General features: G+C 49.1%; 1 protein-coding gene across 1 annotated transcript in view; it reads left to right on the top strand.

Annotated features, from left to right (window-relative positions):
* The window catches only part of PIK3R4 (phosphoinositide-3-kinase regulatory subunit 4), a gene marked incomplete at both ends in the record, with an annotated part of 52,474 nt that overhangs the window by 25,725 nt on the left and 257 nt on the right, over nt 1-26,492 (top strand). The window contains 10 exons of the mRNA XM_080695850.1: nt 3,177-3,382; nt 4,948-5,131; nt 6,247-6,457; nt 9,473-9,638; nt 18,754-18,918; nt 20,074-20,285; nt 21,864-21,995; nt 24,021-24,121; nt 25,166-25,254; nt 25,520-25,628. Coding sequence (XP_080551976.1) covers nt 3,177-3,382; nt 4,948-5,131; nt 6,247-6,457; nt 9,473-9,638; nt 18,754-18,918; nt 20,074-20,285; nt 21,864-21,995; nt 24,021-24,121; nt 25,166-25,254; nt 25,520-25,628 — 1,575 coding nt within the window. The remainder of the gene's footprint in view (nt 1-3,176; nt 3,383-4,947; nt 5,132-6,246; nt 6,458-9,472; nt 9,639-18,753; nt 18,919-20,073; nt 20,286-21,863; nt 21,996-24,020; nt 24,122-25,165; nt 25,255-25,519; nt 25,629-26,492) is intronic.

Genomic DNA, 26,492 nt, shown 5'->3' on the forward strand with positions numbered 1-26,492 from the left:
CAAGTATCTGGTAGACATCCCGCGCATTTGTGTGGATAACTAAATGGCGATGCCGGGGCGGTGAGGCTGAGGGCTGAGCTGGAGAGAGTCGGGAGACCCATCAAGTTTCTCTTTTGATTATTGTCTCAGTAGATGAGAAAGAGTAAGAATAACCGCACATATAAGCAGTAACCTGACTTACTTCTGTATTTCACTGAAATGTGATGAGACGTCTTTGAGCACAGGTGCAATGTAGAACAGCTGTTTCATTTAGGTCCAGACTTAAAGAATTATGACTATATGTAAACAGCCGAGATAGCTTGGGTTTCTAATACATCTGGGTTTGAATAAGCCAGCGGTTTACTTTGCGTCTTAAAGCCAGTGAGTTGGATCAATCAACAGATCTTTGTTAGAACTAGGAGATGATCTTTTCATATGCTTGGCGTTGGTGAGGTTCTTTAGAAATGTTAAGTCTCGATTCAGGCTGCTGGCTTAGCAGGGATGGTGGGACCTAGAGTCAAGACGGGAATAAACACGGCGAGGAATAAAGGCTGCAGTTGCTGGGTGTTTGCTCAGTGGACCATACGGCAGACGCTGAGGGACAGCTTTAACGGCTGTCTTTAATTCTACAGAATATAAAGAGAATGCTTGTCGGTCGTCTCTTGTCTAAAAAGAAATGGAGATGGGAAATGCACTCAGTTTCAGAGAGAGAGCGTTCTGAGTGGTGCAGCAGAAATCCGTGCGTGCACCGCCCTCGCCTCTGCACACCAGGGCGGCTTTGCCTTTCCCGGCATTGCCGATGGAGCCCGGGACCTCGCACGTGCGGGCAGGACTGTGTCGCCCAGACACTGGCTAGGGTGATGGAGCCTTGGAACCGAGTCCCACGGGAGAGTAGGTTATAGCCATTTTGCTCTTTTTAGATTTGCCTGGAGACCGGGCTGCTTCTGAACCTCGCTTCTAGGGCAGAGTTTCTGTTCCTGTGTTCTTGAGGACCTCGCTAGATGTGCCTGGAGTTTTAGAAGCGCCCCTTTTCTTCTGTTTTCTTTCAGCCTTGGCTTTCACGTTAGGTGCATCTGTGTTGTGTTCTGTTCTCCGGGGTTGGCAATGGAGCCCCGGCCTCTCGCAAGCCGGCGCTCTCCGAGCCTCGTCCCTAGTCCACGGTGGCGTATTTATATCTTAGGGAGCGGGTACTGAAACTTGGACTCCGAATCACATTCTTCTGTTGTCTCCCCTGGGTAAGGAGTCCCTTCAAAGACAGCGGCAGGCAGTGACACACTAGAGGAGTGCCTGCTGTTCTGCGGGCGTGGGTACTGTGACACGTCATGCGTTGCTTTCTTCCCGGCAGATCCCCCATGTTAGGTCAAAGCCTCTGTCTGAACTTGCCGTTACTCTGGATCATTAGCTTCCTCGCTCAGCCACCCTCGCCCCTAGTTCCGTCTCGCCCTGGCTAAGGTGTGGGTCTTGCCACTGCGGTGGGAGGGGCCTTCCCATGGCCCTCCAAGGCCTGCTTCCTGCTCTTTTCCAAGTACCCCGCCCTGCCCCCCGTCCAGGCATGACCCCCCATCCACTTGTACTGCTTGGAAATGCCCCTGTTTGGGGTCTTTGTCATCTGTGTGAACAGATAGGCCTGGGCATGCTCCTGGGGTGAGAAGGTGGGAGACTCCCAGGGCTGGGAGCCTGCCCCAGGGCGGGCTCTGCTCCAGCAGGCCAGGTCCTGAGTTCCTGCAGCCGGCTCCCAGCGTGGGGAGACCTGCAGGGCGTCTGTCACTGCTCCCCATACTTAGTGACCGACCGTCCTTCAAACAAGCTTGGGCAGCAGCCTCATCCCTGTTTTAGATGAGGAACCTGAGACTCATAGAGGTGGTCAACAGTGCAGCAAGCTGAAAGTTGGCCTTGGAATCTAACCCTCTTCAACCCCAAAGCCCACACACCCACCCTCAGCCACGTGCCTCTCAGTTAAAATTCAGGACCGAAGCCCAGCCTGAGGCGCTTGCTTGGGGTTTGTAGGAAGCCCTGTGTGGTTCCCCTCTTAGCAAGGGTCCCTCCCTCCCTCCTTCCCCCCTTCTTCCCTCTGTCCCTCCCTCCCTCCTTCCCTCCTATCTCCCTCCCTCCCTCACTCCTTCCTTCCCTTCCTTCTTTCCTTCCTACCTTCCTTCTTTCCATGTGGTACTGGGGATTGAACTCAGGTATTTTATTCTGAGCTACATTCCCAGCCTTATTATATATTTAATTTGCAACAGGGTCTCACTAGATTGCTGAGAGCCTTGCTAAGCTGCTGGGGCTGGCCTTGAACCTCTGATCCTCCCGTCTCAGCCTCCCAAGTGCTGGGATTGAGGTGTGTGTGTCGCCACATCCAGCTTGATTATCGTACTTGGATGCAGTTACTTCAGGCTTTAGCATCCTGTCTTCTAGGATTGGTCTGTGTCACAGACCAATGTGAATTGTAGTTACTCTCTTAAACTTGAGTGGCCTCCAGAAGGAGGCCTCAAGGGACTGCTGTTTTATTTAATGGTGCATTGTGTTTGTTGATATAATAAAAATGTACTAGAGGATCTTGTGGGTGGTTGGAAAGAAGAAAATGCAGAACTGTTCCTTTTACCTGAATATTTAACATGTATATTGAATTGACTATTTAGAATAATTATTATTTAGTTGCCAGTTTCAAGTGTTCTGAGGATCTTTGGTGGGTTGACACATTAGAATTTCACTATAATCTTATAAGATGCGTGTTAGTAATTATGTTTAATTTATAGATACATAAATAGAGGTACAGAGAAATTGGGAAACTCTCTGAGGATCACCCGGGAATGTGACCCTCAGAAGTGCACCATTCCTGGGGGCGCCTGCCCGTGCTGCTAGCCAGCATCTGGCCACCGCCTGCGGGTGCTGAGGGATGGTCTGCGCATCAGTGCCCTCACCTGTCTCACTGACGTCCTGGTGACGGCTAGGAGCAGGTTGAAGTTGGTACTCTCTCTCTGCTTAGTACCTCATGTCCAGGATTACTGTTGAGAAGCTGATTTGCTGCAGGTCAGGCACGACAGACTTCCTGGTGTCGGGCATCGTGTGCGGCCTGCCATCCCCGGCCCGCTCACTCGCAGCCTTGGCGTCAGCGGGCGCTAGCCTTTCCTTTGCTAGTCATTCGGGGCTGTTGTTGCCGCTTTGAAATAACCTAAAGCGTGTGGTTTTACCTGCTTTAGGGAATGACCGAGGAAGAGGAAGACAAGCTTCTGGCACTGAAAGACTCCATGATGAAATCGAACAGAGCGAAAGCGAACACGGCAGACCAGAGCCGCCTTCACGACAGCAGCCAGAAGGGGCCCATAGACCTGGCGGCCCTCGGCCTCACCGGGAGGCAGGTCGGCCTCGCTAAGGCCAAGCAAGAGCCGGACGACAAGCGGGGTCGGTACCCGAGTCCTGTTCTTAGTGACCGCCCAACACTCGGCTTTAGCTCCTGACCAGTGGAGTAAAAGCCCCATTCTCCACTAGGCTCAGCAGCTCCATCACCTAACAGGGAGCTGCGGGGAGGGGAGTGGAGTCGAGAGCCCACAGCTAGGAGAGGAGTCACCTGCCCAAATCCCAGCTTCAAATGTGTCACCCGAGGCCTGTTCCACAGCTCTGCCCATGAGAACCGTGTGTGATTAACCCTCAGCGCGAGGCCGGGGTGTGTAAATGAGGTGAAGGTGTGTAGTTTGTGACTGGTGGTCGTTCCTGAGAATTGAGAACAATGGTTTATTATCAGCAGTGAAATGCGAAGGAGTCGAGAGCAGAAGTAGGGGCCTGTCAGCTCACCTCCCTTGGGCCCTGACCTCAGGGCTGGTAAGGGCTGCGCACCCTTTCTGCAGGTGCTCACAGAGGCACTCTGTCCCTGTGTCAGATTTGAGAGCACCCATGGATTATAGTGATGTAACCTCTCAGCCAGATATAGGCTCCAGTGTTTGCAACATATTATAAATGGGTCGTATGCATAATGTGTAAAGCATTCGTACAGATTAGCAAGGACAAAAGCCCTACAGAAAGGGCGATGGGTCTGAGCAGCCAACAGCTGGGGACGCGTGTGAGAGCGCAGGGCGTAGTCAGTCGGCGCCGAGGGGGCACGAGGGCCTCGTTCCTGTGTGGCCCGCGTGGACAGAGGACGCACGGGGGCCAAGGGCGGGAGGACGCGAGCTCCCCGCTCCCTCGGCGAGAGCGACCCCGCGGCGTTTTGCCTCGGCTGCAGTGATCTGAAATGTCCTTGCTAGGTGGCTCACTGCTTTCAGTTCTGAGGATCAATCCTGAGAAACCCTGACAGGCAGGAGAAGAAATGTGTGTGGAGAGAAAAGGGGGCAGCGTGAATACCTGTTGGGAGAGGGCGCTTAGGCCTCCAGGGACCCAGCCGAGGGCAGAGGGCAGTTGTGAGGCGTGTTGTTTATACAATATGATAGTGTATCATCCACCGCCATGTCTATGCGGTTCACAGAGCTAGGCCTGTCTCAGGCTGTTGGCCCTGTGGGAGCCAGTCACACTGTATTTTGGTAATGCTGGGACTCTGTGTTACATAATATGCTTTTTATAACTAAATAAAAACAAAGCATTTTTCATCTGTCCCCAGGCAGTAGGCAGCTATATAGCAATATTGATTTTTTAAAATTTCTTCCTTTTCGTTTGCTTTTGTATCCCATGCGCTGATACTGGGAATAGAGAGGTCATATTTAGCCGTGTGGTAGGTAACATTTGAAAAGATTTTTTTTTAACTAATGCTTCTTCAGGTAAAGCAGTTCTTTGAGACTGAGCTTGCTTTGGAAAACTAGAAATAGTTGGGGCTGGTGGCTCACGCCGCCGAGCGCGGTGGCTCCGTGTGCTCGCGGGGCAGCGAGAGCTGGCGGCGGTACTGAGTGAGGCGGACATCCAGAGGAGCAGGCAGGAGGATGCGAAGGCGCGTACTGGCTCTGAGGCTCCCGTCACACTATTCTGAATATGTTTTGTAGCCAGAAAACATGTGAAACAAGACTCCAATGTCAACGAGGAATGGAAAAGCATGTTTGGGTCGCTGGAGCCGCCGAGCGCGCCGCAGAGCCTGCCCAAGGGGAGCGAGGCGGAGGCCGCAGCGGCCGGGAGGCCCGCGCGCTCCGAGTCCTCGGCCGCCGTCTGTGGCCCCTTGTCCACCTCTCCGCAGGTACCATGCGCGGGGTCTCAGGCCTGTTCTGCTGTGTGCGGGTCTTAACGCATGTGCCGTGCTAGAAAAGTCAGCGTGGGACTTGCCTTAAGGAGGATCTCTTTCTTTCTAAGACAGGCTGACTTTAATTTTATAGCTACTGAAAGCACCAAAAGGTCTCACTCCGGAATCCTTGCCAGTAAAGTGTCCCGACACCGTAGGGCGAAGGCATTATGCCCTGTGGTTGAAATGGCTGCAGTGGCTGTGTAGATCCTGTAGTTTAATGTAGCAGCAAGCATACTTCTAGGAAGAAGTCCTGAGTGTGCTGTGTGTGATAAATGTCAAGACAATTTTGATATATTTGAATGACTGTAATTTTAAGGTGACTCGTCCCTAGCCAGTCCCTCTGTAAGTGGGAAGTACTCACCACGCCTGACTGATGAACTGGAATTCCACGCCTTCTCACGTCGATCGCGGAGAAATTTGTTGGATGTTATTTTCATGCTAAACTAAATTTTTTGTGCGTGGCACTGGGGATGAAGCCCAGGGGCCTTCTACCTCCAGGCTATAGCCCCAGCCTATGTTATATTTTATTTTATTCTCACTAAGTTACTGTGAGAGCCTCACTCAGTAGCTGAGGCTGGCTTCAAACCTGCGCGATCCTCCTGTCTCAGCCTCCCAAGTACTGGGATCACAAGCGTGCACCACCACGTCTGGCTAAACTACATTTTTATTTTTTACGGTTTTTTTTTTTGCAAGTCTGGGGATGGAACCCAGGGGCATTTGACCTCCAAGCTATGTCCCTTGCCCTATTTTGTAATTCTTTATTTTGAAACAAGGTCTCACTGAGTTGCAAAGGACCTCAGTAAGTAGCTGAGGCTGTCCGCAAACCACGATACCCTGCTCCCAGCCTCCCAAGTGCTGGGTTTACAAGCGTGCGCCACCACGCCAGGCTAAAACTACATTTTTAATATAATGTAGTTAACTGCATTCACTAGGCTCTCACTGAAGAAACATCACCACCTTTGGATGGTTTAAGTTGGCACACAGCAAGGACAGAGGCTGTCATAATATGCAGGCAGAGCCTTGGTGCATTTGGGGATAAAAAAAACACCTGTAATTCTCTATTTTTGCAGACTTCAGAAGTAACAAATGTTCAGAATAAAAAGCCAGCGATTCCAGTTTTAAGCAGCACGGTCCTGCCGTCGACCTGTCAGATTCGGATCACCACCTGCAGAACCGAGCTCCAGCAGCTCATACAGCAGAAGCGAGAGCAGTGCCGTGCGGAGCGGATCGCCAAACAGATGATGGAGACCGCCGAGTGGGAGAGCAAGCCCCCGCCCCCCGGTAGAGGCCAGCCTCCCCCAGCCTCCGCCTCCTTGACCCAGAAACCCCACCCTGACGTCCAGGCGTTGGGGTTCTGGTTAGGGAGGCTCACAAACCTTCTGCTCCCAAGCGTTTCAGATCAAGGGTGTTCAGCCTGTACTTGGCCAGACCCTGGGAGGGAGGACACGCCTGGCGCTCGAGAAGCCCAGAGGGAGAAGCTGGGAGGAAGGCGGCGCCGTGGCCGTGGAGCGCGCGTCTCCCTGGCACTGGGGATCCTGGGCGTTCGGCCCCCTTCTCACGCTGCTTTCTCCAAGATTGTTGGGCTTGGAGTAAGCCCCTGGTTTTAATTCTGGAGAATTTACTATTTCATCTATTAATATTCTTTTATTATTTTACAGTACTGGGGATGGAACCCAGGGCATTCTACCACTGAGCTACACCCCCAGACCTGTTTTATTCTCTATTTTGAAACAGGGTCTCACTAAGTTGCAGAGGGCCTCACTAAGTAGGTGAAGCTGGCCACGAACCTGCGATCATCCTGTCTCAGCCTCGCGAGTACTGGGATTACAAATGTTCACCACCACACCTGGCTCATCTATTAATATTCTTTAAGAAAAAGTAGAACATTTAGACAATGGTACTCTTAAAAAGAAAACCTCTAACCCCACTTAGTGATTACCAGCACTAAGGTTTTGGTGGGAGAGCCTCCCTCTTCTGAGATCTGGAGAAAGGTTGAGGACTCAGGTGCAGATATGCTCGGCTGCATCGCAAGCAGACTAGTCTTCAGTGTTAGATACGGAGATCGTAAGCACATCAGTGAATTTCTGTCTTTAGAGTTTAGAAATAACTTGAACTCTCTAGGAAGAAATGTACAGTGCGTTTATGTGTATGCTTTTAAAAAATCATGTGAATTCCCGTGGGCTTCTTGTAGACTCCAGGAAAATACTAGTAGAAGTTAATGATTTAAATATTTAGGAAAAAGCCGGGCATGGTGGCACATGCTTGTAATATCAGCATTCGGGAGTCTGAGATAGGCGTATCTGGGTTCGAGGACAGCCTCAGCTACTTAGTGAGGCTCTTTGCAAATCAGTGAGACCCTGTTTCAAATTGAAGAATAAAAATGAGGGCTAGGGGTGTAGCTCGGAGGTAGAATGCCCCTGGGTTCCATCCCCAGTAGCACAAAAAATAAAAATAAAAAAATAAAGGTTTAGAAAATATGTTTAAATAATTATAAATATTCTTATCAAAGTACATATCCTGACTGGCCTTGGAGGCACATGCCTATAATCCCGGTACTTGGGAGGCTGATACAGGAGGACCGCAGTTTTGAGGCAGCCTAGAGAGACTCGGTTTCAAAAATAAAAAAGGGCTGAGGGTGTAGGTCTGAGGTAGAATGCCTCTGGGTTCAATCTCCAGTACCATAAAAACTAAAATGAGAAATATCCTGGAATGTCTAAGCTGCTTCGGTGCTATAAGTTATTTACTAGCCTGGCTTAAAAAAAAAAAGGAAAAAAGACTCTTAGCTGTGTTCTCTGTGATATAATCTCTCTGCAAGTGGCGTTTTATTCTTCAGTGGAGTTAAGTTCCACAGTTCTTTGCACTGAGCAGAGAAAAGGTGTGAGGTCTCGTGGTTCGGGAAGTGCGCAGTGACTTGGGCTCTGGAGCCCTTTCTTCACAACTGAGTGGCTGCGTGGACTTGATTTTCTCTGGAGGGAAATGTTCACCTGGGCCCGGCAGGTCATCCGCACTCAGTGCGCACATGAGTTTTGGCCACTTTCAAATTCAGCATCTTCTCCTTAAGAACCACAACGCTGCTGTTCCCACATGTGGGGCCTGGAGGTCCGAGGGAAAACGTTTTGCTTTTTATCTTAGGGTGTATTGGGATTGGTGGTAGTCATGGTTTCATTTTTGTTTCTTGATAAAAAAGAAATCACTTCCAAAATGACATTGTTATCATTCACTTAGACAGTACTGACATCCGGTACAGAATGATTTTCAGCACAGCTCTGTTATGTTTTAAGATCAAATAATACCAAATATTATGAAATGTTAATCTTAATACCAAACGAGTTTATTCATTTAACATTGGAGACAGTTGTGCAGAGACCAGTAGTAGATACTGAGAATAATTCAAAGTGGGTAAGACATGGTTTCTGGTCTCAGGGACTTGATAGTTTTTTTAGACAAAATCATACACAAAAAGAATATACAAAATAAAATGCAGAATATCATAGATGGCAGAAAGTACTAGGAAGTCGGTAAATCTTCTGAGGCTGTAATTTTTTTTTTTTTTTTGCAGTACTGGGGATGGAACCTAGGGGCATTCTAGCTACACCCCCTGCCCTATTTTGTATTCTTTATTTTGAAACAGGGTCTCTCTGAGTTGCAGGGGGCCTCACTAAGAGCTGAGGCTGTCCTTGAACCGCGGTCCTCCGGTCTCAGCCTTCCGATACTGGGATGACAGGCATGCTCACCACGCCCAGCTCTGAGGCTGTGATGTTTGGCCCTGTTTATGTTCACATGTTTCTCTCCTGGGATGAGTGCAAGTGAAGAGGGAGGCGCTGGCGTCTGGTGTTCACTGCAGGCCAGGGAGCTTGTGGAGCCCGTATATATCCTGCTTATCCAGATACCTCCCCTTTGGGCAAGTAACGTACTTCATGTTTTATATGTGAGGATTAGAGCTCAAATGCAAGGAGTTGAGATACAGCCCACATCACAGGCTTAGAGCAGTGAGGATGTGGGCCAGCCTGCCCCGGCTGCTCGCCCGGGCCGGTGTCTCTGGGACGGCCCTTCCCCGCTCCCGGAGGAGTGCTCCGCAGATGCTGCTGAGCCCTCACATCCTGGGGAAGGGCTGCCCGAGGGGGCGCGTGCGTCATCGTTCTCTTGACGTTTTAGGCAATACCTGCCGTGATCCAGGAGGCCCCTCCGCACTGGTAGCTCTTGGTGCCTTTACCTGGATTCTTGGGCCTCTTCTGAAGCCATGGCTGGAGACTGCACTCGTAAACCGCAGTTGAAGGCGCCCTTTGCGTTTCACAGGGTGGCGTCCTAAAGGGCTGCTCGTGGCACACCTGCATGAACACAAGTCTGCCGTGAATCGCATTCGCGTCTCTGACGAGCACTCCCTCTTTGCCACGTGTTCAAACGATGGCACCGTGAAGATCTGGAACAGCCAGAAGATGGAGGGGAAGACGACCACCACCAGGTAACTAGGCTGGGTGGTGCACTTACAGCAGCGGGCAGGGAGCCGAGCCTGCTCCGCAGCACGCGCTGTCTCAGTGCCAGGCCTGCGGCAGCGCCCAACAGACAGAAGTCCTGTGGAGCTTGCTTTCTAGTGGGGAATGAGAGAGAGTCGAAAGTATAAATAAGTAGATTGTTGTGTTCGATGGTCAAAAAATGTTATGGAGAAAACTATAGCAGGAAAGGGGAAGAGGGAATGCACTTGGTATGAGATAGAGTAGGATTGTGAATGAACTGGCCAGAGGATCCTCCCAGAGGTAAATGACATTTGAGCAGAGACTTGGAAAAGGTGCGAGGGCCAGCCTGGAGGCAAGCCCGCAACACAGGACTTGGGCGGTGAGGAGGAGTGCGTTCCAGGCCCCCTCAGCAGTTAGCAAGACCCTGCTTCAAAAAGAAAGAAAGGGGGCGGTTGAGGGTGTGGCTCAGAGGTAGAATGCCCTGGGCTCCATCCCCAGCACCACAAGAAAATAGGGAAAGAGTATTCTAGGCCGAGGAAGAGGAGTTTCGGAGGCCCTGTGGAAGGAACGTGTTGGGGAGAGCAGAGGGGCTGTGCAGCCAGCGCAGGGTAAAGGAGAGGAGGGCGGGAGGGCGGGCACGTGTCGTGAGGACTTTGGATGGAGCGGCGGAGAGCTGTGGGTAGAGCAGAGTCACTCCCTGCGTCGGCAGAACTCCTCTGGCTGTTGCGCTAGACTAGGCTGACGAGGGGCAGGGTGAGCACAGGCGGGGACTGGCCACAGCCACGCCTGGAGCCAGATGGCGGCGTGGCCAGGGTGGTGGTGGTGTAGTTAGCGGGAACGCTCAGGTTCCGGGCGTTGAGACAAAACGGACCTCCAGGACGTGGGCTCTCTGGTGCTTTCTCATTGGCTGACTGACCACAGTGAGCCAGAACGTCGTCAGACAACAAAATACCTTTATAACTCAAATAATGTCAGCGGTCACTGCTTCCCTACCAGCCAGGCAGGACTTTGTGCTGATGGTGCTTTTAAGAAGGAGGTGCTTCAGGTCCACGGCGGGGAAGGGGACAAGGGATGGAATGTGCTGCCATCACCTCGTCCCCCATGGACATGGATGGTGGACTGTGACGGGGGGTGGGGGGCACGGCTGGGGCAGGGAAGGACACTGTGTGTCTCCTTAGGAAATGTCCCAGCGCATCCTGACCACCGCACACCCGCCCGGCCCCGATACGCCAGCTCCCCACTCTCCACTGCCTTTGCTTTCTCGTTGTGATTCATGCCACCTGGCTCTCAGCTCTGCCTTTTTTTTATTTTCAACTTTGAGTTTGTCCCTTAGGGACTAATTGTTGAAAATTTGCTATTTTTTCAAAACTTTTGTTCAGATTCTTCAGCTTATCCCATTACAGTATTCTAAGTTACATTTCCATCTTCTTAATTGTGCTATCTTATTTCTGTCTTCTCGGTTTAGGGGAGATTGATGCACTGGGGAATTTTTGAAATTAAAATGATGCTAATAAAGATGGAGTTTGTGGAGTGACAAATTATAGAAATATAAAGGGTATACAGAACAATTGTAAACCGTGGAGGCACTGATGGTGTTGGGGGCCGCGGTTCTCAGTGGCGTGGCTGCCCTGAGAAAGGGACATGAGGAGCCGTGGCCCCCTGAGGCCCGTTCAGGAAACGGAATGCTGGGGCCAGAAAAGAAAAGAAGCTACTTATGCTGCATTGTGGGCTGCAGTAAAATAGAGGGCTTTAAGAAAGGGACCTTGGGCCTCACTCACGCAGGACAGAAAGGCAGGTAGCATAAAGCCCTGGTGAGGCTGGGCACTCAGACGTGCCCTCCGCAGGGATGCAGCCAGCGATGTCCTCCCTGGAGGGCTTCTGACAACACGTCTTGAGTCTTTCTGATGCACATGCCCTAAGAAATGTTAACCTAGATATTAGTTTAGAGCTGTTAGATTGCTTGTATGTTGAGTAGTAAAAAACTAGAAGCAAACTGAAGTTCACAGTAGGGGCAAACTTGGGTAAGTAGGTAATGGTGCACCTTTAAAACTGGCATGGAAAATATTGCTCAGTATAAAGGAGATTGAGATGTTGTGTGAAGATGTAAGTTTAAGGAGAGCATAGAGTTTCTGTGTTTGAAGTGGCAGCATAAAGACCTCCAAAAACTGCTTCATAAGAGTAATGAGAACCAAGCAAAATTGACAGTCAGTTTTCCCACAACTCTGGAAATTAAAGTCTTGCAATCCTAGGAGTGTTTATCAAGAAAAGCAACCTCTTCATAGTCATAGCAGTGAGCCGTGTGTTCATCTTGATTTCATCCCTTCACACAGCTGTGTGAGAGTCTTGAACGCATTCTCTCTCTCTCTCCCTCACAACAACTCTGGTAGCCATGGAAACTAGCCGCTTAGTAGCCACTGGAGGGGTCGTAGTAGCTTTTGGAACCCCAAAAGCCCTGTCCCCAGAGAACTGCTGCTCTTGGACCTTTCTGCCAGCCTTCTGAAAGGCTCCTTCTTCACAGCCTAACTTTGACCTGACTCACATGTTGTTCTTTGAGAAAGACCTGCCCACAGGACATTTGTTGAAAATAATCAGCAACACTGTTTAGCATTGCAGCTACCTGAGGTGGCACTGTCAGTTGGGCTCAGCAAGCATCTGAGATAAAGCTTAAAAGGAAGGACTGGGGAGTGTTGTGAAGGCCTTTATATAGGGCCTGTTGAGGTTTTGATATATATATATATACACACGAATGTCTCTCAGGCCACGTGTGTGTGCAGGATAGAGCACATGCCCAGGAAATAACTGAAAGACCATGTTCTTACTGGGAAGGAAGCAGGAAATGAAGGCTAAGGCAGAGCTGTAAAGCGCTTGATGGAGTGTTGAGGGTGAGCCACGAAGCAGAGCCTTTACTAACAGGCTGGAGCACTCAGTGGTTCATGTCTTCGCTGCAGTTGTCCTGGTGGCGGTATCTGTCCAGCTGTCATACAGCCACCAAGCTGACCGCACAGACACGTCAGTCGGTACAAGTAAGAGGCACTACAGACTTCATAGGATTATAAATGTCCAGGAAAGTCATTACAGATAGCAACAACTTTGGAATCATTACATTAATTTTAAATGTCCAATTTTGAACAGAAAATTAAAAGTCAGTTCAAGAAACAGGAAAAAGGGCAGTTAATGAAAACTCATATCTCAGTAATCTCAGACATTGGGCTTCTAGGCATGGACTTAAGTTAGCTATTACAGATAGGTTCAGCGAACTAAAGAAACCATGTTTAAAAATGGTAGGAGCTGGACATGGTGGCACCTAACTGTAATCCTAGAACTTGGGAGGCCGAGTCAGGAGGACCATAGGTTCAGTGGCAGTCTCAGAAACTTGGCGAGACCAGTTTCAAAATAAAAATAAAAAGGGCTGGAGGAATTACCTCTGGTTTCAATCCCCACTACTAAAAAAATAAAAATTAAAAAAAAGGATGGTGGGGCTGGGGATGAGGCTCAGGTGGTAGAACCTTCCCTGACACGTGCTAGGGCCTGGGTTGATTCCTTGCACTATAAGAAGTAAAGTTGCAAAAAATTTAAAAAAGAGGAAAAGTATGGGCATAATACCTTACCCAAACCGAAAGATAGTAGCAATAAAAAGAAATGATAAATAGCCAAGCAGAAATCCTGCAGTTAAAAAGTAGACAGGAGGATCACTCAGATTCGAAGCCAGCCTTGCTGGCTTAAGAGACCCTGTTCCCAAAATTAAAAAATAAAATAAAATAAAAAAATAGGTGTCTGGGAGTGTAGCCCAGAGGTAGAAGGGTTTCCAGGAACCCCAGTACCACACACACACACACACACTCTCTAAGTCATTGGATTAGCTTCACCACAGATTTCAGCTGGCAAGAGAAAAAAAACCAGAGAATTTGAAGCTAGACAATTGACATTATCCAGTCAGAGGGAGAATAAGGGAAAGTGAACAGAGTTTCAGAGACTCCTGGACACCGCCACGTTGCCAGCATGTGCAGTGGAGCGCCAGAGGAGAGGAGGGAGCAGAGGCACAGAGCACTGCCCTGGCTCTGGGGACTGGCCTCAGGGCCTGGTGAGCACTGACAGCAGTGGGCGCTCACGTCCACTATGTAACATGGCACAGTACTTGCATGCAACCTGGGCACATCTTCGTGGATACTTAATCATCTCCAGGTTACTTATCAGATCTAATACAGTACAGACGCTACATAAATAGATGTTACACTGCTGCCCAGTGAATAATGACAGGGAGAGACGTGCCGTACATTGGTTTTCCTGAACATGTTGATCGTGGCTGGTTGGGTCCCAGATGCAGAACCCACAGATGCAGATGTTCTCACTTAACACCTGCAGATTGGTCTGTTGGTGGTGCTCAGGCCTTCTGTGTCCTTCCTGGTCTTTCGCCTACTTGTTTTAGCCATTTGAAAGTGGGTATTAAAGTCTCCCACTATTCTGGTTTATTGTCTGTTTTTACTGACTGTATTTGAAAGGCTGAAAACTTCCCAAACTTAACGGGAAATGTTAACCTCTACACACAAGAACTCAACAAACTCCAAGTAGAATAAGATCAGAGGAGCTATAGCTACCCGGACACATCGTGACCAGACCCTCAAAAGACAAAGGGAGAGTCTTGAAAACAGTGAGAAAAGTGACTCTTAGTATGATCAACAGAGGACTTTTCCTTGGAAGCAATGGAGTGCAGGGTCAGTGACTGTGGGTGGCAGAGTCATTGTGTTAAAAGGAATCTGTAGCTGGTAAAACTGTTCTGCAGGCAGATAAAAACAGGGTGTTACTGTCAGCATATTTTCCCTAAAAGAATTACTAAATGGAGTTCTTTATACTGAAGCGGATGGACATGAGATTAACTCGAAACCTTATAAAGAAGTCACAGGAGGCAGTAGAGGTAACAAAGTAAGTAAGTGAAGTACAGCGCTTTTTGTCTCTTAAGTCTTTAGCGGCTTACAGAGATGATTGGAGGACCGTCAGTGCTTACAGAGATGATTGGAGGGCCATCCGTGCTTACAGAGATGATTGGAGGACCGTCAGTGCTTACAGAGATGATTGGAGGACCGTCAGTGCTTACAGAGATGATTGGAGGACCGTCTGTGGGGTTATAACGTAGTTAGGTAAAAATACCGAATGACAATGACGGTAGTGAACAGAGGGCGGATGAGGAAATATTGGAGCCAAGTTTTTATTACTGAAACAAATTTTGGATTTATCTGAATGTTTTAAGATGTAAATTGTATTTTGTAGGGCAACTACTTTAAAAAACCTGAAAACTTTTAGTAAAACTCAAAAACATAAAAACAACAAGGAAATTAAAACGATATCCTAGAAAATAATAGAATGTTCTACCTAATGAGAACTGAATATAAATTTTTCCAAAGTTACATGGACTGTTTTCCAGGTTAAATAACATATTACTTCATTAAGCCATTAAAAGAATTGACAGAATATAAAGTATTTTCTCCAGTCACAGCAGAATGAAATTGGGTTTCACTAACAGAGAGGAAATTAGGAAATTCACAAGAGTGTGGAGATTAAACAACATATGGCTAAATAGCTAGTGGTTCAAAGAGAAATTTCAAGATTAATGAAATTGAAAACGCATCATACCAAAATTTAGGGATTGCAGCTAAAGGAGTGTTCCAAAGGAAATGTATAGCTGTAAACATCTATGTTTAAAAAAAAAAAAAAAAGAAGACCTCGGTATCCTAGCCGTAACACATTCAGTTTCAAGTTTTCTATTCCGGGACTATTTCAATGAAATTGACACTGGTGCATTAAAATAGATTGGAAAGAATAATTGAGATCTTATATATGATACATTTTTATATTTAACTATTATATTTGTATCCTTACTGTATTATTAACATTGCATATTATATTTAAGATTTCATAGATGTTCCACACTTGGGATGATGGGACAGAATGGATTAAGACACTAGCAGAAGAGCAGACTTGATCCAAAGTATGTGGAAGGAAGGAAAAGACTGAAGAGGAAGTCAACAAGAACTTGAGAGGAAATAAGTAGGATAGACAGAGATCAACAGAAGAGAAGTTGGTTCTTTGTAAAGATCACCTTGTGACAGTGGCCAATATTAAAAAAGAAGTTATATTACTAAAGCCAGGCACTAATAAGGGGGCATTACCTCTGAGCTGTTGATGTAAGAGTGTGCAGTGAAAGGAGCGCCATGAACAGCTGTGCACCAACAGCTGGGACAGCTGGATGAGTGGACGGGTTTCTAGAAAGCAAGCCTTGGAAAATGACTGAAGAAGAGAGAGAACATAAACAGACCTGTGATAACCACGACACTAGGTTACTAATGGGAGACATTCCCCAAAGAACAGCCCAGGCTACTCAAAATTCAAGTAAACCGAAGCCAGTGTAGAAAAAGGCCTTTCTACCATGTGAGTAAAATATGGGTGAATATGAAAAGACCATGTGGTCATTTCAACAGTCCCAGACAGTATTTGACAAAATCCAACATACTCTATGAGAAGAGCCATCTCAGCAAACGGGTAGCCAGCCACGCAAAGCCCACCACTGCATTGTGTTTAGTGGTGAGAGGCAGGAAGCTCTCTCCCTGAGAGGAGGAGTCAGATGGGATGCCCTTCCCTGCGGGCCATGGAGCATCGTGCGGGAGGTCCTGACCGGGGCATTTGCGAAGAGAAGAAATAAAAGGCCTACTAGTTGGGAAGGAAGCCGCGAAACTGTTTCTTTGGTAGACAGTGTGATCTAGTGCGTAAAAGATCTTAAGCAATCGTTTTAAGAAAGCAGAATATAAGATCAGTATATGAAAGTCAATTGCATTTCTCAGCACTAGCAAGAAATACTCCAAATATGAAATCAGGGAAGTAATTCCAATTATAGTAGCATCAAAACGAATACAATTCTTGGGAATAAATTTACCACAAAATATATAATACTTGTATCCTGACGAACACAGACGATTACTGAAATGAAAGAAGGCCTCAATACGTTGGATAGATAATGAATAGAATACTAACATGGTTGAGACAATATATTGTCTCCAAATTGATGAGCAAATGTCCATGCAGTATTATTTGTGTTACCGTGTCCATTGATCAGGTCAGTGCCGTTTTTGTGAAATTGCTAGCTTTTTTTTTGGGGGGGGGGATAGGAATTAACAGAGTAATCCTAAAATTTATCAATGTAAGGAACTCGGAATAGCCAAAACAGTCTTAGAAAAACCAGACTGAAGGACTCATACTTCCATATTTCAAATTTGCTGTGAAGCTACAGTAGTCAGAATAGTGTGATACTTCCTGGCAAAAGGAGACAGATCTGTTAATGAAACCGATCTGACATGAGAGACACAGTTAAGATCACTGTTTCTTGGCAAAGGTGCCAGGGTATTTTAAAGGGACAGGAGTAGCCATTTAAACAAAGGGTCCTGGGATTTCAAGGTGTTCTCCTACAGAGGGATGAATTTCCACAGAATTACCCAGAATGAATTACAGACTTGAATATAGGAACTTAACCTACACTTGTGGAAGAAAGCTTAGATGTGTAAATCTCCGTGACCCTGGAATAGACAGGGGTTTCTGAGATAGGACATCAAACACATAAGTGACAAAACACCAGAAACAGGCAACTAGAACTTTATCAGTAAAACAGCTTTGTGCTTGAAGGATGCTGTCAAGAAAGTGGAGATAACCCCCAGAATGGGAGAGACTTGTAAGTCACACATCTCATGCAGGATCTGTTACCCAGAATACACAGAGACCTCTTACTATTCAACAATAAAAGAGATCACCCGTTGAAAAACCAGACAGAGGATTTGAGTAGGTGTTTCTCCAGATAGGACCAGTGAGCACGTGGGAAGACGCTCAGCCTCTGTAGTCACTAGGGGAATGGCACAAGACCGCAGTGAGAGCCACCGCACATCCACGGTGCCAGCTACAAAGAAGTACAGCAGAGCAGGCGTTGGGAGGACTCGGAGAGATGGGACCCTCCCGGTATCGCTGGCAGGGAAGTAAAATGTAGTTGTCTCTTTGGGAAGCAGTTTGGCAGCCTCTCAAAATCCTAGCATATGACCCCACAGTTCCAATCCTAGACATATGCTTTCAACAGTAGATTACCCATGTTCACATAAAAACCTATGCACCAGTGTTCATAGCAGTATTATCTATGTTACCAAAAAGTGGAAACCCCAGTTTCCATCACTGCTGAATGGGTGAGAGGATGGCGTGTCCATACGATGAGAAATTACCTAGCCAATAAAGGCATAAGTACTGATACCTTATCCAGCACAGGTGAACCTTTAAAATGCTACGACACGGCGAAAGAAGCCAGTTCCAGAGGCCACGTTTGCGTGATTCCATTTGTAGTGAATATCCAGGCGGGGCAGATTTGGGGACAGTAGGTGAGCCGCGGCCACCTGGGAGTCAAGACGAGGAGGGGTGTGTCGGGTGACACCGAGTGGCAGTGCAGGGTTACTTCTGGGGCGATAACCTTTTTCTGCGATTAGATAATGTTGATAGCAAGGCTGGTGGCTTTATCATAAACCCCGTAAATAAAGGGTGAGTTTTTGTGGTTTGTGAATTGCGTCTCAGTTTTAGAAGAGCGGAAGAGAGGCATCTGTGAGAGACCAAGCGCACTGGCCCTCCCGTCTCCGCCTTTGCCTGGCTTCACCCCAGCACTGGCGGAGCCCCTGTAGGCACTTGGGACTTCTGCCTGTTACAGGAGGCTCTGTCCTCAGAAAACAAGAAGCAAGCCCCTCTGAGGTGAACACAGCGGGGCCTCCCCGGGCAGCCCGCGGGATAAGGCAGGCAGCTGCTAGAGCATAAAAAGTGACGCGCAGACTAAGTGCCGCTGTGCTCTGCGTCCTGCTTACGCTGGGCAAAACCAAAATACTCACCCTCCCCTCCCAGAGAGCTGTGGGAGATGGCCATTTGCAACTACCAGGATAAAGGTGATGTTGTACAGTCACTTTTGAGGGGAAATTTCTTTTGTTACTCAATCAGGACTATAAAATGAACCGCATCATAGTAACTTTGTTTGCTTATAGCCGTGCAGATGTTTAATTTCAGCACTAGGGAGCTCGTGGCCGCTTCAGAAAGGGAATCTTCTCTTCCTTCCATTAGATCGATCCTTACGTACAGCCGAATCGGAGGACGGGTCAAGACGCTCGCCTTCTGCCAAGGCTCCCACTACTTAGCCATCGCGTCGGATAATGGTGCTGTCCAGCTTCTGGGAATCGAGGCTTCTAAGCTGCCCAAGTCTCCGAAAATCCACCCTCTACAAAGCAGGTATTTGTCCTTCGGCTTCTGCAAAGTTGAGCCTAGCCTCTGCAGTAACTCAGTTCCCCGCCTTTCTCCTGAGCGCGGCGGGGCCACCTGAGTCCCTTCCCTTGTGCCGCTCTCCTTAAGCCCACCCGGTAAATAAAACTGCGCTTCCAACTCAGGCCATCTTTGTGGTTAGTGTCAGAGACATTTTATTTTCTGCCCATTTGTCAAAAGGTCAGAAAGGCTGCTTCTGAACTTCTAAAAGCACAACTATGGCCGAGTTTAGATTTTGAGTAGTCTTAATAAATATTCTAACCGAGGAACTGAACATTGCCCTCCGTGGTTGGCGTTGAGGTCTCTGAGGCCGACGGGAGCGTGGGCTGGCGTTTCTAGGCAGGTGGTGGCTGGCGTTGCGAGTCGCAGTGCTGGCCGGTGCTGGTGTGGGACTCCCCCCCATACCTCGAGCCTCTTGCGGACCACGTGTAAAGACGCAGGGCTGCGCAGCATGGCGTGCCCCGAGGATTCCCGGGACCTCCGCAATGCCGTGCGCCATGGACTGCTGCCCCGCCCCGCAGCCCCTCGAGCTGGCGAAAGCACCGTGTTACATGTTTTTCACATTTCGATTTTCATCCTCTCTCTGGGGAAATATGGTGAGAGGTAGAATGTAAAGGTAATCGTTTCTCTCAGAAGCGACAGAAAACCTCGTTTCTGTGTGCTCTGTGGCTGTGTGCGGTGCTAGCGTGAGCCCACGCCGAGTGAAGGGCATCTAGACACTGCACTTTGTGTAGTTCTTCTGTAAGTTTAAATTACTTTTTTAAAGTGCCTCAGCTATAATTGCCCTGATGTGGTCACATGACTTTTGACCATGTGATATAAATTAATCTTTGTGTATGTGTGTGTTACCAGGACTGAACCCAGGGGCATTCTGCCTTCAAGCTGCTCCCCGAGCCCTCTTTTGAAAATGTTTTGTTTTGCAGCAGGGTCTTGCTGGGTTGCTGAAAGTCCCGCTAGGTTACTGAGGCTGTCCTCAAACGTGCGGTCCTCCTGCCTCAGCCTCTCAAGTGCTGGGATTGCAGGCGTGCACCACCACGCCCGGCAGTAAATAGTTCATGGCCAGTGGAGGCTCGCGCGCCCTCCTGGAGACTGGCGATGCCCTCGCCTCTCTCTGCATCCCTGTAGGCTCCTGGACCAGAAGGAGGACGGCTGTGTGGTGGACATGCATCACTTCAACTCCGGGGCGCAGTCCGTCCTCGCCTACGCCACTGTGAACGGCTCGCTGGTGGGCTGGGACCTCAGGTCCTCCAGCAACGCGTGGACGCTGAAGCATGACCTGAAGGCGGGCCTCATCACGTCCTTCGCCGTGGACATCCACCAGTGCTGGCTCTGCATGGGTGAGAGCCGCGCCTCGCTTTGTGCTCTTGGTCATCTGTGGAGCCGCACAAACCACTCTTCTGGTTTCTGTCTCCAGAGAACATACATTTCTGTTTATCAGAGGCACACAGCCAAGAGTGGCGTTCCTGATTTTTAAAGTTTTTGTTTTTAGCTGTCAAATAATAGTTATGTATAGTTAGGGGGTACAATGTGATGTTTTGGTGCATGTTTGCATTGTGGGGTGATTAAGTCACTTAACCGGGCGTGGTGGCGCACGCTTGTCATCCCAGCATTCGGGAGGCTGAGACCGGAGGATCGCAGGTCAGACAGCCTCAGCTACTTGGTGAGGCCTTTTGCAACTCAGTGAGACCCTGTTTCAAAATAAAAAGTAAAAAATAGGGCTGGGGTGTAGCTTGGAGGTAGAATGCCCCTGGGTTCCATCCCCAGACCTGCAAAAAAGAAGAAAAAAATTCAGTTAACAAATCATCACCTCGCATACTTACTTTTTTTGTGGTGAAAACGTTTACTCTTACCTCTTTGTTTTTGTTGTTGTTGTTATTTTTTGTTTGTTTTTTATTTTTTGGGTTTTTTTGGTGGTACTGGGGTTCTTGGAAACCTTTCTACCTCCGGGCTACACTCCCAGACCTATTTTTTATACTTTTTATTTGGAAACAGGGTCTCTTAAGCCAGCGCGGCTGGCTTCAAACCTGCGCGATCCTCCTGTCTTTGCCTCCCAAGTGCGGGGATTACGGGCGTGCGCCACCACGCCTGGCTACTCTTACCTCTTTGAACAAGCACCTCTCCCTTCTCTCTCTTCTGCAATTGGAAACCAACCCTAGATTGCTCTCTCGTGACCAGTGGCAGGGTCTATGCCTCTCTCGAGGGTTAAGCTGCCCTGGGCAGACACATGGACCTCACCCCAGTTTCTGCTGTAGTTGGACGCCCCGACCTGTCTCCAGATGTCTTGGAGAAAAGGGCCCCACGGAGATGATCGACATGCGAGGGCACCTGCGGGCTCAACTTGAGACGCAGGGTGATCCCTGGGTGCTGGGGAGACAGCATCCTCCGTGTCCTGATTGCGTCCCAGGCGACATCTCTCCAGGGCGTCTGCTCCTGTGGTGGTGCCTCTGACAGTTAATGACAGTGTGCGTAGTTAATGAATCATTCATTTTTGAATTTACATTCATTAGACATTACTGTAATAGCATAAAGAAAATACTTTAGATCTGTTTTTTTTTTTTTTTTTTGAGGTACTGGGGATGGAACCCTTCTACCTCCAGGCTACACTCCCAGACCTATTTTTTAATATTTTATTTGGAAACAGGGTCTCTTAAACCAGCAAGGCTGGCTTCGAACCTGCGCGATCCTCCCAAGGGCGGGGATTACAAGTGTGCGCCACCACGCCTGGCTAGATCTGTTTTTGATAACTGGAAATGCTGTTGGAAACTGGGGAAACAGCCGCATGGCCTCAGTGCCTTTTCTCCGACAAAGGCTGCTTTAAAATGCATTCACACGAAGCGGACGCTGCTGACCACCTGTATCTAGAGCCTCCATGCGGTGGGGCGCGAGGTGCTAATCTCACTGTCTTTCCCTTGAAGGCACGAGCAGTGGCACCATGGCCTGCTGGGACATGAGGTTCCAGTTGCCCATCTCCAGCCACTGCCACCCGGCCCGGGCGCGGGTCCGGCGCCTCTCCATGCACCCACTCTATCAGTCCTGGGTGATCGCAGGTGAGCGGGGGAGGGCTGGCTTACTGCACGGGGGTTTCCTTGGAAGGCGCAGTCCTTGTCTCGGATGTTCGCGCCACTGATGTCTCGCTGTTCAGAAGTGACCTCGTCGTCACGCTGCCACGTCCGTGTCGCCTGCTGCCGACTGGACTCCCTGTGTCCTTCTTTCTCCCGGGTCCCTGAGTGATGTTGAGCTGCCGCGCTCTTCCTGGAAGCCCAAGGCGGACACCTTGGCCGCCCTTCTTGGCGCTGTTTGTGGTCCATCTCTTTCTGCCCGGTTTCCCCCAGGCCCCTTCTCGCCCTTCACTGGACACCAACAGTTTTATTTTTATTTTTTGGTATGAATTACTAGGCTCCTTTTCCCCCTCCTGAGTTGGAGGCGTGGCCTGCCTGGGGCCGGGCTTTGACCCGACCATCCCTCCCCTCTTCCCCTCCTGTGAGACCTGCCCTCCTGCCCACTCTCGTCAGTCCAGGCTCCAGTAGGAGATTGGCGGCCCGCACGAGGGAGGCAGTTTTAGGAGCTTCTTTCCGAGGCCCTGACACAGGTGCTGTGTCGGCTCACAGAAGACAGCGCAGGAGCAGGGGGTTAGTCAGAGCAGGGGGCGAGGGGCAGGAGGAAGGGACGGTTGTGGAAGTTGGAAGCAGATGAACCAAGAAGGCCGCCTGCTAGGAACCAGGCCGAGGTGAGGGCGCAACCCCAGGTGACTGTGAGGAACCAGCACCCGGAGGTGACGCGGAGGCCAGCTCTGAGGAAGCCGGCCCTGAGGCGAGGCGCAACCCCAGGCGGTGCCCCTTCTCCTTCTGTTCTCAGACCCCGGTTCTTCGTGGGCGTGTATATTTTCTGTAACTGCTGCAACAACTTACCTCAGACTTGGTGGCTTAAAACCACACAGGTTCATTTTCTAACAATTCTGAGGCCAGAAGTCCAGTGGGATTTTTGTTGTGGATTTTGCCAACATCCAGGTGGCAGCTGACGGCACCCCTCTGGGGGCTGGGGTGCGCCTCAGCCTCCTCGCCTCCTCCTGCTGCTGCCGCTTGGCAGCGCCTCCTCCTTCCACAGCGTCTTGGTTCACCGTGACCTCGCCCTCTGTGAGGACGCAGGTGATTACCTGAGGAGTCCAAAATGATTTCCCCTGTTTCCAAGCACTTACGTCATGTCTTGCAAGTGACTTCCATTTCAGTTCCATAACATTCAGAGGCTCCAGGAATGGGACCTGGACATCTCTTGGGCTGTTACTTAGCTGCTGCAGGCCTGGTGCACCCCGTGACCATGGAGCCCCAGAGCCTGTGGCCAAGGGAGCACAGAGCAGCTGGGCCTCACCTGCAGGAGGCACCAGCTCCTCAGCAGCTCGGCTGAGATGTGTCCTGGAGCCCAGCGCATGCTCCAGGGCTCCCATGTTGTTTACCCAGTGTCCCACTAAGCGAGAGTGCCATACGGCACTGCGTCTTCTGTCTCTGCGCCATGCATTCCCGTGTCTAGGACAGTGACGAGCCCCAGGTAGGCCTGACAAGTGATGGAACCCAGTACGCGCCCACTCCTGATGCGCTACAGGCCAGGGGGTGGCTCCTCTCAGACTCGCAGCCCCGGGTGATCTGCCTCCCTCCCTGGCATGGACGACCGAGGCTCCTGTTACCTATTTGTTCCAAACTCCGGGGATCTCCGCATCTGTTCATGGCGTGTTTGTCATCCCACTGCGGTGGCTGCGTGGCCTGCCTGCCGCCTGTGCCCATCCAACCCCTCGGCTCCGTGTGTTTTTCCTCGTCCTTGATATCTACCTTCTGTTCTCTGCTTCTAAACCGTAGGTTTTCTTGAGGTCAGGATCTGTGTGTGATTTCTCTTTCCGCCCCATAATTCCGTCACCTGGCTGGCTGCTGTGGGGCTGCTGGGAGCCCTGTTGGGTGCTCGGCCATTCTGTTAGAGTACTCGTCAGCGTTTCCTGCAGGATGGGAGGAAGTGGCGATGGCCATGTCTGCAGAGACGAAGACGGGAGGGTTCTGAGTAATGGTTCTGGCCTTTGTCTCCCTCAGCTGTCCAAGGCAACAACGAGGTGTCCATGTGGGACATGGAGACAGGCGACAGGAGGTTCACCCTGTGGGCCAGCAGTGCACCGCCGCTCTCCGAGTTACAGGTTTGTCTCCAGGTTTTTCCACAAAGGATGGTATCGTGTCCCAGACGCTGGGCGCAGTCAGGTATTTTAGCCAGCGTGACTCTTTTGGACTTTGGGGTGATGTTAAGTGTGGGTTTAATAACATTAGAACGTCACCCATCCACTGCTTCATGAGTGGTTTCTAGTTCCTTACGCTGGCTGCATCGGCTTCACTGAACGCTTTGGTTGCAGACTCCGTAAGTTTTGTGGTATCTCCTTGAACCCCAGTAGACCTGGGGTAATGAGGCAAAGCCTGGATTGAAATTTAGGCCATTATGAAATGTGGTCCTCTTACATATACAGAGGCTCCTAGGATAGTTCTACCTAATGATTTTTTTTTACTTTACAATATGGTGTGAAAGTGGTACACATTCGCTAGAAACTGCGCTTTGAACTTGGTCTTTTGCTGGGCCAGCAATATGCGCTCTGATACTCTCCCGTGACACTGGCCAGCGCACCGCCACAGTTCCCTCAGATACAAGGGCAGGCAACTCATTGCTCGGGTTCAGCTCAGTGCACTGAATGGAATTTCATCTTAGCAGTGTTTTCAACTTATGAAGTGTTATTGGGAGAGAAATCTAAAATCTGGGACATCTGTACCTTTGTCCTTAACCGTCATGTTGCCAGGGTCTTCCCTGGGTGCAGTAAAGGTAGGGTAGTTTTTTTCTTTTTCCTTTTTGTATGTGGTGCTGGGGGTCAAACCAGGACCGCACACAGGTTAGGCGAGTGCTCTACCGACTGAATTCCATGCCCAGCCCAATAGGAAAGATTTTTTTTCTTTAATTGGGATCTTGCTCAAGGTGGTCCTAAAGAGAAAATTTTGTGAAGCTGATAAGGCCACCCCTGTCTGTTTAGAATGACACAAAGAAACTACACATTAGATGTTCCTCAAAAAGTAGATCTGGCCTTCGTAGGTGGCCTCCTATTTCTTAGGCAACCAGGCGCCAGTGAAGCTGTTCAGGGTCACCGCACCTTGCAGTGGTATCAGCACCGATGCCTCTTACTGGACTGTGTGTTCTTTCTAAGCCTTCTCCGCACAGTGTTCATGGGATCTACTGCAGTCCTGCCGATGGGAATCCGATCCTGCTAACAGCCGGCTCAGACATGAAAATAAGGTATGTTTCCCATAGGGAATACTTAAAACACAGTGGACATTTTAGTTTATGAAAAGTGTTTTATACATATCAGTGACAGCATTTCAAATCATTAGCACCTTGCAAGGACAGCTATTAGTACTTTATAGTTAAGGTTATGCTGTTGGTTCTAGAAAAGTATTTTTCTTACTACAGAAGAAAGTCAGCAGTGTCTGGGCGGGTGCAAGCCAGTGACGGCTGTCCCTCCCACTGTCCTGTAGAGACTGTCGCCATTTGTCTCCCGCAGGTTTTGGGACTTGGCTTACCCTGAGAGGTCCTATGTTGTAGCAGGAAGCACCAGTTCCCCATCCGTGTCCTACTACAGAAAGATCATAGAGGGCACCGAAGTCGTTCAGGTACAGTATTCTTTGTTTTTCTATTTTTCAACTTTTGTAGGAACAAAAGTAGTTTTGGTCAAAACTGGAAATATTTCTTTGAATTTAAGAAACATGATAATTTTCCCTCAGCTTTTCTATATTTTTGTGAATTAACTTTTATTAAAGTATAATAGACATAGAGTACATGTTAGGGTTAGGTAAGTCTTCAAAATGAAGACTAGGTGTTTTACAAAGTTAGGGACTAAGAAATAGGAGTATTTTTAGTTATTTCCTTTTACAAATGAGGAATCTAGGCACAGTGAAGTTGAGAAGTTTGTGCAGGTTCACAGAGGTGGAAACAGAAAACTGATACTTAAACTTGGCTGTTGGGACTCTACAGCTTATATTCTTGACTTCGAGATTTCAGGCGCTGCGTATCCTGAAGTCCCGGCCAGAGTTAGTGCTCCCAGAGACGCGTGTGCTCCCTTTATGGCTGTAGTAACGTGCGCACACCTGATACTTAGCCCTGTGTCCTGGTGGTCTCTCTTTCCCTTTTTCTTTTTTTTTTTTTTTTTTTTTTTGTGGTACTGGGGTTCTTGGAAACCCTTCTACCTCCAGGCTACACTCCCAGACACCTATTTTATATATTTATTTGGAAACAGGGTCTCTTAAGCCAGCACGGCTGGCTTCGAACCTGCCTCCTATCTCCGCCTCCCAAGCGCGGGGATTACAAGTGTGCGCCACCACGCCTGGCTCTTTTCAAGGCGCACGTGCGCAGAATATCAGCCTTTTGTGAGCGGTCCCTCACTGCCAGGATGCTTGGCCGTCCGGCAGCGGAAGCCTAGTGCGTCACTTTGGACTTGCTCGCTTGACTCGCCTGCGCAGTGTCTTTGTGAGAGTGAG

Source organism: Muscardinus avellanarius (assembly GCF_963383645.1).
Source record: "Muscardinus avellanarius genome assembly, chromosome: 5".
In the NCBI taxonomy this organism is placed as follows: domain Eukaryota; kingdom Metazoa; phylum Chordata; class Mammalia; order Rodentia; family Gliridae; genus Muscardinus; species Muscardinus avellanarius.